The 16,053-nt window shown below is 46.1% G+C and overlaps 1 protein-coding gene across 6 annotated transcripts in view; it reads right to left on the reverse strand.

The window, feature by feature from the left end:
• The window catches only part of LRSAM1 (leucine rich repeat and sterile alpha motif containing 1), a 55,692-nt gene that overhangs the window by 25,184 nt on the left and 14,455 nt on the right, over positions 1-16,053 (reverse strand). For all 6 annotated transcript variants that reach the window (XM_059715462.1, XM_059715460.1, XM_059715463.1 and 3 more), the window contains exons 7-15: positions 15,271-15,355; positions 13,126-13,247; positions 12,426-12,516; positions 10,558-10,688; positions 9,444-9,473; positions 5,883-6,005; positions 5,294-5,433; positions 3,517-3,561; positions 1,734-1,804 (exon numbers count right to left, since the gene is read on the reverse strand). In XM_059715462.1, coding sequence (XP_059571445.1) covers positions 1,734-1,804; positions 3,517-3,561; positions 5,294-5,433; positions 5,883-6,005; positions 9,444-9,473; positions 10,558-10,688; positions 12,426-12,516; positions 13,126-13,247; positions 15,271-15,355 — 838 coding nt within the window. The remainder of the gene's footprint in view (positions 1-1,733; positions 1,805-3,516; positions 3,562-5,293; positions 5,434-5,882; positions 6,006-9,443; positions 9,474-10,557; positions 10,689-12,425; positions 12,517-13,125; positions 13,248-15,270; positions 15,356-16,053) is intronic.

The raw sequence follows: 16,053 nt of genomic DNA on the forward strand, positions 1-16,053 counted from the left end.
TGAAGGAGAAGGAAACAGAAGGAAATAGACATGGGTGAAAGCTTTGCCCACCCACTAGCCCAGGTCTAATATCCTTTGTCACTGCCTTGGCAAGGTGAAATACCTCCAACATGAGCACAGGAAAGAGACAAACTAGCACAAATGCCTTCTGTGCATTGCTGAAGTGTGCACAGAAGCCATGCTGCCTAACACCAATCTCAGCAACAAACACTAATTAGAAGAAGAAGCATTTTTCTTTGTGATGAGAACATGCACACTGGATTGCCCTCTAAACCCCCAGAGTAGTAGTATCCTGTCCTCCTCTGATAAAGCACAGCTGGCTCAGCTGGTCCAGACAGCACCCAATTTTTATCTATAGGTACCATTCATGTTGGCATTTGTTTTGCCTTGTGTACTTGGCTAACATCCATATGACCCTTTGAAGATGCAAAGAGCTAGGGACTGAGGTTATTTATTAAATCTTTGCTTAACATAAGGTGACCATATTTCCAGTTTCAAAAAAGAGGACACCTGTCAGGGAGAGTGGGGGTGGTAATATGATGGAGGGGTGGGAGGGGAGTGATATGCCCATGCCCTGCCCCTGCTCCTCACTCCCCAGCCACACCCCCCCAGGTCTGCTGCTGCCCCTCACTCTTGACCCACAGTACCCTCACCCCCAATTCATATTGGTGCCCCTTACTCCCAACCCACGGACCTCCCCCGTCCCTGCTGATACCCCTCACTCCAGACCCACAGCCCCCTGGCCCTGCCTGCACCCTGCACTCCTGACCTGCAGCCCCTTGCCCCCCCAGCCGTGCCAGTACCCTTCACTTCCAACTTGCAGCCCCCTGTCCCCCCCAGTCCTGCTGCCCCCAAAGAGCCCCCCCTCCCCCTGTGCGCGCCCGCGCGTGCACACACACACACACACACACACACACCTCTTTCCCCCACTGGAAAGGCAGGCACCTCCCCAGCCTGCCCACTCTGCTGCAGCCCCAGCAGGTACCCACCCCCTTGCACACTCATCCCATCACAGACCTCTAACACACACACACATACCCCTGACAATCCCCAGCCCTGGCCCTCCAACCTCTGCCCTTCACAGACTTACTTGCCTGTAGCTGCTGGGGCTTGCTAGAAGACATGTGATGCCCTGGCCTCCAGTCGCCCTCCCCTTACTCCCCCCAGCCCCAAGCAGCTCCTTGCTGGGGCAAGCCAGGAAGTGCCAGGAAAAATTTCAACACTGAGCAGAGGCAAAGCAAAATCCTGGACATTTGTTGATATTTTAAAAAACCACTCAGATGGAGATGGGAGGACCCAAAAAGAGGACATCTGGGAAAACCCAGACATATGGTAACCCTACTTAACACCCTTTTACCCCACACACACTAGAACTAACTGCATCAGCTGTGACAGCGAGCACAAGGATGACTCCAGTGGGAGTCAGTGGGGTAACACAATAGCTAGCACTTGGGTATACATTGTTAGGTTACATCCTATCTTACACTACTGTTTCAGCAAGCTACAGCAGTAAGGGTCCAGGTATAGCTCGCAACATCTCCCCCGAGGACAGAGCTGCTCAGTACCCTTCACAGGATGCGACTCGCAGCTCCTCACTACAACAGCATAGGATTAGAAGGGGACTTCACTAAATCCAGTCCCTTGCATTCACAGGCAACCATTGCCCAAGGATTCCCCCATGTCACTGCTTCAAACCTACACATACACACACCACAGAGCCCTTTTGGACTTACAGGCCACATCCCTTTTGCGTAGATGCTCAGTCTCCTCCTGTGTTATGGCCATCAGCTGTTCCATCCTTATTCTAGGAAACAAGCAGGAACATTCAGCCACTACTTACTACTTCAGAAGCAGAGTCATGTTTCATCCTTGCCAACCAGTTATATGTTCTCTTCTCCCTCATAGATAGTTCAAGTGCTCCACTGATTTCAGTGGCAACAGAGTTCCTTTGCTCCTGTACGCCTTGTTGGAGTCATGGGGAGTAATATTAGCACCAGTCAATATATATGCAACTCATACAGAGGCTTTGCTAAGAGTATTAACCAAAGCAGGCCTCAGCAGAGGCTGACCTGGCACTAGGGTGCCTGTGGGAGTAAACTCGACAGACAGCAGAGTGTTAAAGTTGATTGTTAAGATTAATCAATAAGGCTGGTGCCAAAGAGTCTAGAATACACCTGGTGATAACAGATAATTAATTAGGGTAATTTGGTAGAGCTGTTGATGCTTATGTAAATGCCTGAAGTAAACTGAACTGCATACTTCATGTATAGGGGAGTCCTGGAAATCTTTAAAACGTTTACTAAGCCTAAGGGAAGCATGCAATTGTGAGTTGTGCCTGTGCCTTACCACAAGCATCTGGGGCTCACATCGTGTAACCCTCTGTACAGGCATATTGGTGAGGTGCTGTGTAGGTAATAAACCTTGCTGAAGTTTTGCCGCTGAACCAAGCCTTGTGGTCAATTCTTTATGTAATATCATAGTTTCTAAGGACACACAGTGCATACTCCAGTGCACACCCCAGCACACATAACGCCCTGACAGCATGCTTACACACAAAGAACTACACTGACAAACAACAGCTCCTAGTGTTGAGGACTGAGCAATTCCCACACCAAAGGTTATTACCAGAGTCTTCTTCAGCAAGGAGTGGGGTAAAACATAATGTAATAGGAGAAATACAGTAACATCAATGAAACATGCACTCCATCACAAACAGCAAGACACTCCTCCTTTTACTTATTCTCTTCACTTCCACTATAAATACACAGGTTGCCAGACCCTCAGTTGCCTTTAAAGGAGGGACCTGCGTGCTTATGCATATCAACAGGGCTTTGCAGGTAACATCAGATAGCACCAAAGCACTCATTCCAACAGTGAGATACTAGCCTGGAAGCCCTTTGTTCTACATAGGCCAAATGATGTCTCAGAGTCCTCTATAGGAAGAAATGGGTTTTTTGCACCCCAAACTCATTAGCTGTGGTAGTGACCCTCACTGAGAAGGAGGGAAGAAGCTGGTCCTCATATAGGAATTGCCAGACTGGATCAGGTCCAAAGTCCATCTAGTCTAGCTTCCTGCCTTCAACAGGTGCTTCAGGGGAAGCATCAAGAAATCCTGTGTCAAAGTTGTGGGGTCATCTGTCCCTCACATTAGATCTCATCCTAAACCCTAAGTAAGAGATGCTGTCTTAAGCTTCAAAGCAGGTTCTCTCTCTTATAACATTCACTTAGTATCAACCATAACTACTCTGTTTATTCTGACAGTATCTGAAAAGTTCATGGTTCAGCTAATCCTTGACATCTGCTAAGATTGCCAGCATACAGATCAGATTGTATCAGATTCCACAAGGAACCAGGCTGAGACACAGTGATATCAATGACTACTTAAGGGGAACAATTTTCAATCTCCAGTGACTTGAACAGGGCACAGATAAGTGGCCTAGAAGTGGAAAGGTCTTTATTTCCTTCTCAGATGCTCTGCCAGTCCTTTGAAAAGCCCACCATAGGCAGGACACTTACCTCTCATTCTCCAAGGATTTCAGAATTTCTGAACTTTGTTTTTGCCTAAGAAGATAAAAATAAAAGATATTCACTCTACAAAACAAGATGCTCTCCATACACAGTGATCACTTGTCCTCACCTGAACAAGCTGGTCACATGCTGCTACCACTGGGCCCCTACCTTGGGCACTGGGAGCAGATCCTGTAGTTAGTACATATCTTTGAGCTGCAGGAAGGGTACACTTGTGGTACATGGCGAGGCAGGGGGGATGGAACCAATGGATATGCCTCCCTTAGTGGCACAGAGCTCAGCTCCATTAACAAGTAGGCAGGGCACATGTGGAAACAGCCTTTGTATAAACCCTACCCATATTCACATGCCTCCTCCTTGGGGAAACATAGAGGCTGCTCCAACCATTGCATCACCTCCCCATGATCCCTCCCCTGTGCTCATTATTTAGGGTTTGGGTTAGAGATGGATTAGCAGATTTGTCCCTGGAAGCACAATAGAGAGTAGCAGCCTCCCTTCTTGGTTAGGCACACTGCCACAGGGTTTAACTGGAAATGCTTTAATGGAAAATTTGTGCTTTTCTACATATTATTTGGACCTATTGGCAATTTTTTACAATTTTGACCAATATCTGACCAGTCAATTGACTGCATTTTATTTGATCCATTCAGTACCCAACTCTGCTCTGAACTGATCCTCTAAGGCATTAGGTCTCAGCTCAGCATTGATCTCTGCTGAAACTGCACCAAACAAACTCAGTTTAGAGGTTGGAGACAAGAGAAACCAAGGGCAGTAGCCATCATCCACCACAGCCAGAACCATTTTATATGAAGTTATTTTCACTGAAGGGGAAACATGCCAAGAATTCTGGTTCAAAATTTTAGATTTGGAAAAAATCTTATGTACTACACTTGCTAAACGTATGAGACTGAATTGCCCTCTAGTGGCCAGCTTTGGAAAGAATGAAAGCCTAGGATGGACTGCCACTTTACAGATTTCATCTGGTGTGCAGACAGGCCAGTGTGATTATTTAGTTTGACTGCCAATAACACAAGGGTAATGTGCTCAATAACCACCCTCCCACTAGGCACAAATAGTCATCAGCACTGGCACATGGGGTACAGTTACATTAAAGTACCCCAAATAATGCAGACAAGGTTATTTGGGTAATAACCAAAATAAAGTAATCAAAATAATCTAGGGGTCTAAGTCTCATTAACCTTCAGTGGGATGTAGACTCCTGTGTCTAAGGTTTGGTCTACACTCAGAGGTGTAATGTCACTAAAACTATACCGGTTAAGGGTGTGTTTTTCCTCCCTGGTTATACTTGCACAGCCTCAAATGTGGACACAATTACAACACAACAAAGATGCTTTATACTGTTCAAACAAGTTACATGGATATAAAGCACAATGGTACTTGGGTAACTATATCTATCCTGACAAGCATCACAGCTTACCTACCCTTCTATGAACACTGAGTTTGCACCTGCACTGTGAGTATGTAGGAAAGGCCTGAGTTACTCGGGAGAGTTTTACCCGCAGTTGATACTAGGCTGGCCAAAGGGTGGAGTGTGAAAGCATGAAAAGAACCATGGGGGCTCTTCCAGAGCCTCTGTATTCCCCACCTTCTAGGGATTCACCCTCAGAGCTCTGTACTTTCTGTGTTACCCTCCAAAAAGGGCCAGACACACTTAGCTGGCCAGAACATAACCCAACATGCACAAAAAGAAACTGATGCCCAGGGGGTCCCAACTGACTGCCAAGAATCCTGAGAGGAGGCCAACCTCTGATTCTCCTCGAGCAGCTTTTGGATTCGGCTGGCAATGCCTTGCTCTGTCTGCTTGAGCTGCTCCAGCAGCTTCAGGCGCTCACTCTCCAAGTAGCGTTGGTGCTTTGTCAGGCCCTTCTCCAGCCTCACCTGCTCCTGTGACAAAGGGAAAATGGAAAAGGGAGCTTGGTTGTTTTGGGAGTTGGACTGCATGATGTAGTTGCCTGCAATTGGAGGGACTGGACTAAGTGGAGTCCATTCCAGTCCTGTGTTCCTATGAGAGAGAGCGGGACTCCCCATTAGAGATGGAATAGATTCATCAAGTCATCTCTAGTCCTGCCCTAGACAACTGTGTCAGATTGTTCCTCACAGACACTGACAGTCTAGACAGGCAAACAGGAAGGGAGTACCAGGGAACAAAACAGAGAGATTGGGCAGGAGAACCCAGCTCCAATGAGCTGCTGTTTCCGGAGGGGAGACCTCTGCGTGCCTGGGGCCCACACCTCAATACATGAAAGCCTGCTTGAAAACATGCAGAGGGGTAAGCACTGCATCCACCTAGAGCCAGCCAGCTGGCTTTGATTAAAGCTAGCTATCAGACACACCTCCTTCACTGACTGTAGTATCTCATCTTTCTGATTGCTGCTCTGCTGCATGAGCTGGGCGTGCTCTCTCTGCCCCATGTCCAGGCGACGCTCAAACTCCAGTTTCTCCAGCATTTTCTGTTCCTGTGGGAAGAGTGAGAAGTAGCACGAATGCTGGATATCAGCAGCCTGCAGGCCATTCCCCCTTTCACACTCACACCTTGGCTAATGAAAGTATAACATGAGGCACAATATCCCTCTACATCCCTAATATATATCTGTGCCAGGGGTGGACAATTATTTTGGCTGGAGGGCAACTTGAGGACTTTCAGTGAGCTGTTGCAGGCCAAGGGGGGTGCGGGTGGGGGGACCTCAGCAGGGGCTAGCATGCCTGCAGCTTTCACTCTGCTGCGCCTTAACACACACAGTGTCACCCATGTCACGAGTTTTGTCCACAGCTTGAGGTGCAGTTTCCCAAACCCCTGTACCTCTCTCCTTGAAACCTGGCAGGCTTTGTGGCCTCAGCGGAGGCTAGTAGTCCTGCAGTTTTGACCTTGCTGTGGCCTAACACATACACATGACACAAGTTTGGCTCTCAAGACTTTGGGGTGCAGTTTCTCTGAACCCCTTGCATCTATCTTCTTGAAACTTGGCACACTTCATGCCCTCAGAAGGGGCTACCACTCCTGGCAGTTTCACCCAAATCAGGCCAAAAATGACAAAGTTATAGGCTGTTTCAGCCTTCCCCATTATAGCCTATGGACGAAATGTTGAAACAGTGCTGAAACAGCGAAACATTTCGACTTGCCTCGTTTCGTTTTGAGGCTGTTTCAACCATATCTGTTCTGTTTTGATTTTGCTGTTTCAACCTCGAAACAGGTTGAAACAGCGTCGAAACAAAACTGGTGGTGAAATTTCGCACAGCCCTAGTCTACAAAAGGTGTTTTGTAAATTCCCTTTGAGGATTAAAACTGAGATTGGAGAGAGAGTGGTTGTCTCATGACAAATGTGCCCTCACAGGTAATTGGGTATCAAAAGGTCTTTGATAGATTTTTGGTGTGTGCTCATTCTGATAGACAGCTGTTGTTTGGTTTCTCCTACATATTTTCCATCAGGATATTTAGTGAACTGGATGAAATATATTGCACTTCTGGAGGTGCAGGTGTAAGATCCAAGAATGGTGATGGTTCTGTTGTGGTGTGTAGTTATTGCGGTGGTGGTGGTGGTGGAGATGTGTTGGCAAGTTTTACATTTCTTGTCATGGCATGGTCTGGATCCATTGGATGTTTTGGGCCATAGGAAGTTTGCTTCTGGTGATGGGGTTGATGAGGTTCGATGCTTGTTTAAAGGATGGGTGGTTGTGGGAAGATCTCGTTAAGAATTGGGTCTCCTTCTAGTATGGGCTGCGATTGTCTGAGGATCTTCCGTACAGGTTCCAGGGAGGGATTATGTCATAATAACTAGTGGTGTGCGATTCATGAGGGTGGGGGGAGGGTTCTGTATTGTGGCAATTCTTCACGTGGTATCCAGGTGGCTCTTTCAAAAGTATGATCTCTCTCTCTGGAGAAGTGTCCTTGTTGAGTGAAAACCATTTTGGGATTTGTGAGGTGACAAGCACAGATGTTCTCCTCAGTGCAAATTTGGTAGTATTGGAGGGCTTGGCTACGTATTACAGCTTTCTTGGCGTGTTTAGGGTGATTGCTGGTTCTGTCCAGAGAAGTATGTGGGTCTGCGGGTTACTTGTATATTATGGTGGTTTGTATTTTACCATTCTGGATAGTGATCATAGTGCCTAAAAAGGAAATGTTGGTGCTGGAGTATTTAAGAGAGTCTGATGGACAAGTGATGATTGTTGAATTTCTAATGGAAATCAGAGATTGCAGGTTTTCAGTCCAAATGATAAAGATGTCATCAATAGATCTTAAGTATAGCAAGGGTTTGATGGTCCAGTCCTTGAGGAATGCTTCTTTTAGGTAGCTCATAAAATGGTTGGCATATTGTGGGGCCATTTTAGTGCCTGTAGCTGTGCTCATGGTCTGGAGGAAGTGTTGGTTATTGAAAGCTAAGTTGTTGTGTGTGAGGAGGAAGTGTATACATTTAGTAATATCTTTAAGTCTGTACTCTGAGTTATAAGCTTGCTCCTTGTAAGACAGGCTTAGATGCCATCCTGGTGTAGGATGTTGGTATACAAGCTGGTAACATTCATGGTGGCTAGGAGGGTGTTACTGGGAAGGTAGTCTTTTTTGTAAGTTTTCGTAGAAAGTCTGTTGTGTCTTGGACAAACTTCACTCTTTGGGCGACAAGAATTTTTAGGATTGATTTGATGAAACCTGATATTTCTATTCCATCCAGGAATAGCACAGACCAACTGCAGATGCTTCCTCAGCCTGATGGAGGGTGTTTGTACTCAACAGCTTGCAAAGAAGAATTTTTCCAACTATCTGAGTTGGTCTAATAAAAGATTAACCCAAAGAACCTTGTCCTCCTATTTGTGCAGGCATTCACCAAACAAAACTAGGATGAGATGTTGTTTAGGAGGAATCTCTGTTCTAATTTGATGTCCTCGTTCCTTTTTAAGCTGTTTTGGCTTTTGATTTTTACTCATTCTGCTATCCTATTGTAAGCTGTCCTGAGCCATTGTTGGGAAGGGTGGCACATAAATCAAATAAGTACTTGTAAATAAATGTATAAATAAACCAATAAATTCCCTCATGAAGCAGGAAGGCCATACTCCTTTCTTGGTGGCTACAGGTCAGGACTAGAAAGCTGCATGGTGGAACAGAGGGGATAGGAGCAATCAGTGCTGAAGGGCTGTACTGAAGGGCCCCAGCTGCATGCAGGACCCAAGACAGGTTAGGACTGAGGTATGCCCACAGTGGTGTGGAGACAGATTACACATTTGCCTGCCCTCACCATGGCTGAATCCAGCATATGTAACTAAAACTGCCCAAACCTTCTGAGAATAAAACAAAGGCCTGAACCTATGATGAGAGGAGAGGAGACATAGTAGACAGCAAAACAGCAAAACCTGGAGGAAGCTCAATCTAAATGGGAACTCCCCACAGCAGAGATACCCTTAGGCTAAAAAAACAAGCTGTTCTAAAACAATGGCTGTCAGTGCATGTGCCAGAAAGGGGAGTTTAGGTTAGATATTAGGAAAAACCTTATCACTAGGAGGGTAGTAAAACACTGGAACAGGTTACCCAGAGAGGTTGTGGAATCTCCATCCTTGGAGGTTTTTAAGACCCAAGTAGACAAAGCCTTGGCTGGGATGATATAGTTGGGAATGGTCCTGCTTAAAGCAGGGGGTTGAACTAGATGACCTCCTGAGGTCCCTTCCAACTCTAGTTTTCTATGATTCTAATTCCTATATGTAGCATCAGATTTCCAGGGCATGTTTCTGGTGTTCACACATGCCTCTCTTCCCTTGAGCAAAGACCAGAGAGTATTTTGCTGGGTTCTGGTTTTCAGGACATTCAGAGCTGGTTTTCTAAACTGGATAGCGAGATGGAATATAAAAAAAGCAGAACTGGCTACATTCAGAACTCCACAAAACAGGCTTTTGCAGGGATTCCTTCTTACCTTCCGCTTCTCATAATCCAAGAATTTGTTCTGAAAAGGAAATTATATCATTAGCAGAAAGGCATGTGTCCTGGGAACAATCTTCTCTAGCTAGTATCAGGCCATTTTGTGCTCTCATCCTAAGCTGTCTGACAATCTACTACAGAGCTATGAATCAAAACCAATTTAGTAGATTGGCTTCAGGTGGCAAATAAGCAGGTAGGCATGCTGATATGCACAGTATGTGTCAGTGGCAGACCACTTTTAGGCGAACATGCCACAAATTAGCCCTACATCGTACTCAATTACAACTCCAATACCCTTCCCCTGCTCTGCTTTCTGCACCCTGCCCAATCTGCTGTTCTTTCTGCTTCTTGTCTGATCTTCCACTGTGCTGCCTGTCCCCTCCCCAGTCTGCTGAATACCAGACAGAAAGGCTGCTCACATCACTTGTGGTACCTATGCCATAGACTGTCCACCCCTGGTATAAGCCAAGCGAAGAACAGAAAGTATAGCTTAGGGGAGAAGAAGGGCTTCTTCTTAGAACATCATCTGCATTTGCCATGTTGCATGACTGTAAAAAATTCACTTTGTAGAGCTGAGATGTACCAGCCCTGACTCATTTCCTGAATAAAACTGAAAGACTCCCCACCCTATACTTTGGAACTGGAAAGACAACCCTTCCACAGCACTGACCCTCCCAGAATTCCATCGTGTTGCAATGCTGTGCCATTCACTCTAGTCATACTCCACCCCACTGTCCAGCCTTCCATCTGTCCTGCTATGTTGTTTTCAAGGTATGGGTCTAAAACTAGCTCAGGAAAGTGCCGCTATGAATGTTTCATGTGCTCTATGCTGCTGGCTTGTGGGTGGGGAAGGTTGACAGATTACTGTTTCAGCAGCAAGAGGAGAAGACTGGCCACTGGGATTTTTGGATTCTCTTTCTGATTGTTACTGATTCATTCAGTGACCAAGTGACTCTTTAGCCAAATGAGTGTAGGGAGGACGCTAACACACCTCACAGAGAAGATGCTATGACGGTTAATGACTTAAGAGCTTTGAGATCCACAGATGGAAGATGGTAGAGAAGCACAAAGTGTTCTGATGAAGCTCCATATATGGCTGTGATCCTCACCTGCCATTTGCCCTCTTCTTCCATGTATTTACATGTGGTCTGATCGACCCCATCCACAGAAGTTTCTCCTCCATCACTCTCCAGAACAGGAAGTAGATACTGGGAGGGAGGACTGTACTCGATTCCAGACTCTAGAAGGCATTAGACAAAACAAATCGCTCATCATTTGGAGCTAGCTGGCTGCATGGCACAAGGACAGTGGTTCTCAACTTGACTGGTCAATTGACCAAACTTTATTTGACCAGTCAAATACCCAATCCTACCCTGAGGTGCCTTGAGATCCTTTCAAGGTTGCCACATAATTTTTGCACTGTTAGGTGTGCAAACATGATGCACAAGATAAACTCAAAAATTTTAAATAGGAATCCATAGAACTAAAGCATTCTGATCTGTTGTGGTCTTTCTGAGTTCTTTGCAACAGCTGAATTGCTCTATTATTTTTCCATAATCAAAACATGAGTGAAAACTAAGAGTGCAAACCTTTTCTGAAGGTGCCTCAAGTCTATAAAGGGTGCCTCAAGACTATCAAGACTACTGAGAGGTGCCTTGAGTCCAAAAAGGTTGAGAACCACTGTCCTAGGATCTCTGGGTTCCCTGGCTGAAAACTACTGTACTAGAGTTAGGGATGGCCTCACGAGCTGCTGTGAGGGAAAACCTGCTGTTGATCATGGTCTCCCATTCTTTTCCTGGACAAAGTGCCCAGAGGAGCTAACTGGCCCCTTGAGTCAGCTTGGAGCAGCTATGGTTTCATTCTCTGCCAGGAAGATGGTTGCTGTAGTGTATGGCTTAGAGTAGGGAGGGAGTGAAGCTGGCAAACCAGGAGGAGACTTAGTATTCTCCCTCTCCTGGGGAAAAAGAAAACGAGATGCACAGAACTGGCAGAGGCCTCTTAGATTGCTGAGTTTGGTATCTAGTACTACAGGCAGCCACATCATACAGTGTTCTTCACAAGCTGATCAAGCCCCATTTTAAAACCGGCTGGGAATTTTGCAAAGATGACATGAGGATAAATTGTTCCATTATAATGCTGTGGTCAGACTAAAATCAATAGAACTGTAAACAGCTGAGCAGGGGGCAGATTTTGTTTCTGTATTCACGTTCTGACTCTCACCTTTTTGTGTCAAAGTGAGATTTAAATTGAAAGTCTGCTGGGGCATGTCCATCTGTCTCAGCTTGATGCAAATCCTTCAGCCTGTGAGCCAAATCCTACTCACAGGGATGTGTCATTCAGCCTGCGGGTAGCCCTGAGAGCCAGGCAACATGGTCCTGCGTACCTGATTGTGCCAGCATGCAGGGTCTCTCTGTAGCCAGACTTAGTGCACAGGATGACTCCATGTTGGATCATACCTGTTGACTGACCACACACTCGATCCAGCTTGCAGACTGACCCCACCTGCAAGATCTAGCCCGATTGGCCCCAAGCCAGTTATCTGGCTCATGGGGCTAGAAGTTTGAGCACCACTTTTTTATCTAACCTGCTTAATCTTAAATTTAACAACTCTGTGCTTGCCATGCTACAGCATTGGACCTGTTGGGGGTGCCTTACCCTTCAGAAATGGATTTCACAGACAACATTCTGCTCACCACTCCCACTAGGGAAAGGGAGCAGCATCATTATCCTTACTTTACTAATGAGAAAAATAATCTGTGGCTTACCTGATGCCTAACTTCTCTCACACAGGCAAAATGCCAATGGAACTGCCTGGCATACCAGAGAGGTCTCCTAGAAGTCACATTTGGAGCATCTGCCCTTCACAGATGGTACACAGGATGAGTTGTGGCTGGCAGTGATCTCCAGGTACACAGCACAGCACTCACTCAAAGCCTTGCAAATTCATTGCTCCCCACAGGCTTTCCCCCTTGCTTACCTCTACACAGGAACTGCTGGATAGACTCTGTGCCAGCACTGCAAACATCAGCTGGTGGATATGTCATGGATGAAGCATCCAGGGTCAGCGTCTCCAAAACAGAGAACATGCAGAACTCCAGTTTCCATTTACAACCTAACAAAGCTGTCAGAATCTAACTGGCTCACAGGAGGGGGTCAAGGCAGCAGAAAGGGCAGGGTTATTCCGGAAGTTTAACTGCAATACTTAACCTCATCCCATAACTGATCTGCAGAATGTTGCTGCACTAGCAGGTTCACCTAGCAAACCCACTGCTAGCTCTTTCCCCGTGTTTCATGAACAGGAGGGACACTGAGTGGAATATATGAGGGATTTGTATGCGACTGAACCCCAGAGCAGTCAAAAATACTCAGTACCTACAAGGAGAAGAAACACAGCCAATAGCTCTTCTCTGATAGCAGAACTCACTAACCCCTCTGCAGAGGCTCCATGACCTAATCCCCTGGATGTGCACTTAGTGCCTACAGAAGATGCAGTGTAGGGGGCGTTACCTGGTGACACAACTCACACCCAACCCAAACCCATGCATCCCAATCCATTCTCTAAGCTAATTTAATTAGCATGACCAGCAAACAATTCCTTTTGTGGGGAAATAGCCCCACGTGCAGGACACATCCTAGTCTGCAAAAGGCAGACATGGACAGGGCAGCTGAGCGCATACCTCCAGCGTGCGGATGTGAGCCAGAACCGGTGGAAGCTCTTGCAGGTGGTTCTCACTGACATCAAGTGTGCGCAGGCTGCGCAAGCCTCCCAGAGTGGTAGGCAGCTCCTTCAGCTTATTGCCTGGGGTGGAAGGGAGAGATTTAGGACTTTCCCCACCCACAGCAAGTCTCCAGTGATCTCTACAACGGGAGCATCAAAAGCCAGCATTCGCTGCCAGCTGCTTATCATCTACTACCCCTTGACCTGATCTTGTACTCATCTGCATAAAAGAATCACTTCGGCCCCACAATAGGCATTATATGTGAGGGGCAGTCAACTCTCTGCACAGGCCAGAATACATTTTGGGCGCAGGAATGACTTGCAAGAATCTCTCTTGTGCATTCATGGCAGCTCATGCTTCAGCCCCTATCCATTAAACTGCGCAAAATCTATTGTGGCTAATACTGCACTATGTGCCTGAGCCTACTGAAACTAACAGGGTGTTCAGGTCTGATCCCCAAAACACATCTGCAGCTCAGAGACTAGTTCCTTCCTAAGCTCTGCAGTATGCTGAGAGGTTCTGCATATGTGAAACCACCCTTCTCAGCTGAGATAACCATTTCATAGAGAGCACAGACCAAGTCCGAAAGGGCTATACAGCCCCTAAGCACCCTACCCTCCACTATAAAGATCTGAGACTGGGTAGAAGGGGGAAGGACATTTACTACTGGATTGTGGGAATAAAGGGAAAGAGGCCAGGGCTTCAGCTACACACAGGGGTGAACTGAACTCCCACTCAAACAGTACTTCAACCTCCCATGCCTTCCAGTTGTTTTAATATCAGCATCTATCCCTTTTATTGAAGTCTCCTTTGAGGAATGCCTAAGCTTCCCAAAGAAGAGTTATAATTGTGACCTTTATTCTGTGAACACAGTTCTAAGAGGGTTATTTTGGTACACTTATTTGAGCCCTGTGTTCTGGTGGGACTACTCTGTAGGTCAGCTAGCACAGATTACCTGTTAGACACCCGACTGACTCAAATGCTGTTGCCAAACCCTTATTATCTTACTGCTATACATAATGTCATGGAACAAGTTTCCACAAGTGCTTTCTAAAATTATAGCCCCTCACTTCTCTTGCTATGTTGAATCATCTCTTACCAAAGCATCTAGCTCTTCCCCACCCAAAGAACCTTCCACCAACAGCACTGTCACTTTTAAACAAAAACTTGAGGTACTCAGTTTAAAGCAGACCTGCCAATTTTACTGCTTCTTGGCCCTTTCTACTGCCTATCAGGAAACTTAACCAGTCTAGTGCTTTTCCAGTGCCTGCTTCAGTAAACAGAAATATAATTGGAGATCAAATTATAAGTGTGTGTGTGTGTGTGTCCCAGCCCTCAAATATTTAAGAGAATCAGTGAATGTTTTATCTGTGTTGACTATCCAAGCTAAGATTTGCCTGATGCTCTCCCAAGACCCACTCTTAGTGTAGAACATCCTTGTGCCTACATTTGAGAATTGCCCCACACAAAGCTCATTTAACAAAAACTCAGTGTTAGTGGGAGTTGCATGTAAACAAGAAGACCATAACATCCAGGAAGTGATTGGTTGAGGTGACAGATAACATATGAAACAAACACCCCTTCCTGCAGATCACACAGACCCCAGGCACAGCCTGCAATCCCACCCAATGCCAGTCGGCTTTCCTCCTATGGCTTGTCCCTACTAGCATCTGTAGAGGAAAAGTCACCAAAAGCAAATCAAGAGTTCCTTTGTTCTCTGGATCTACATCCCTCTGAAGACCCAGACTGGCTTGATCCTTCTCCCCTCTACCTGGGAGTTTTAAAGGATGGCATCCCTTCTAAGCCACAGCACCCAAAATGCAGCCCACGACTTATCTGCAGACTGTGGAGACCTAATGTGCCCATCTCTCTTCCTGTAACTGGGGAGAAAAATCTGAGCACAGGGTGACTGTTTTTAATTGCTGAAGAACTGGGACAAGCAACAGGTTGTACATGTCTAATGAGGAAGCAACCAGAGCAAGTAAGGTTGCAAAAATATTTTTTTATATGTAAATTGCATGCAAAGTAGGAGTGACTTTCAAGCTCCTGAACTCTTAAGATGACCATGCATGGGCCCCCTCCATTTTGAAAAGCCTGGCATACCTTTCACATTGAGTGTCTGGAGTTGGGCAAGGTCCCCTATAGACTGTGGAAGAGATTTTAGGAGATTCCTTTCAATATTTAGGACCTAGGATATTAAGAGAGAAGATATTTAGTGATTCAGGATGAAAGTCTGCCTGCCTGTGCTGTGCTAGGAGCATCTACAAGCCTCTGAGGACAATTTGGAAATAAGTTCAGGCAGCTGTTGTTCAGGCAACAATGCTCTTGGAGAGAGCCACTTCCTAGTCGTTCTATTCCCACTGACTCGCTCTGAAGGGATTTTTCTACTAGCAGTCTCTAACAGCACAGTTCTGCTGAATGACCTGCGGAGCTGCATGTCACAAACTAGACCCAGTGTGGCCACCCTAAGCAATGGGGATCCCAGTTTACTGGTGAGAGAAGAACAAGGCACTGAATCTACTTACAGCACAGGAAAAATCCCTTTTGTCATTGCACAATGCCCATCTGCCTTCATGCAAAAAAGCAAGCTGGCTAATGAGTAATGTCCTAGCACTGAAGATGCACGAGGCATAGCCAACAAGCTATAATCAGTTGGGTGTGATGAAGCAGTACCCTTATACTGAACTACAGGCTGAGGACAAATTAACCTATAACAGCCTATAGCTGGCTTGAAGTGTTCAGGTGCTTATTGATTTTAATCCAGCAGAACTACCAGTATTTGCCAGTGCTGCTGGTTTATTCAAGACTTGGTTTATTCATGCTCTGTCTAGCATCTTATTGTGAATCATATAACAGGTAGAGGGGAACTTCAGATCAGACAGGAAC

This window comes from Alligator mississippiensis, chromosome 12, assembly GCF_030867095.1.
Source record: "Alligator mississippiensis isolate rAllMis1 chromosome 12, rAllMis1, whole genome shotgun sequence".
Classification (NCBI taxonomy): Eukaryota; Metazoa; Chordata; order Crocodylia; family Alligatoridae; genus Alligator; species Alligator mississippiensis.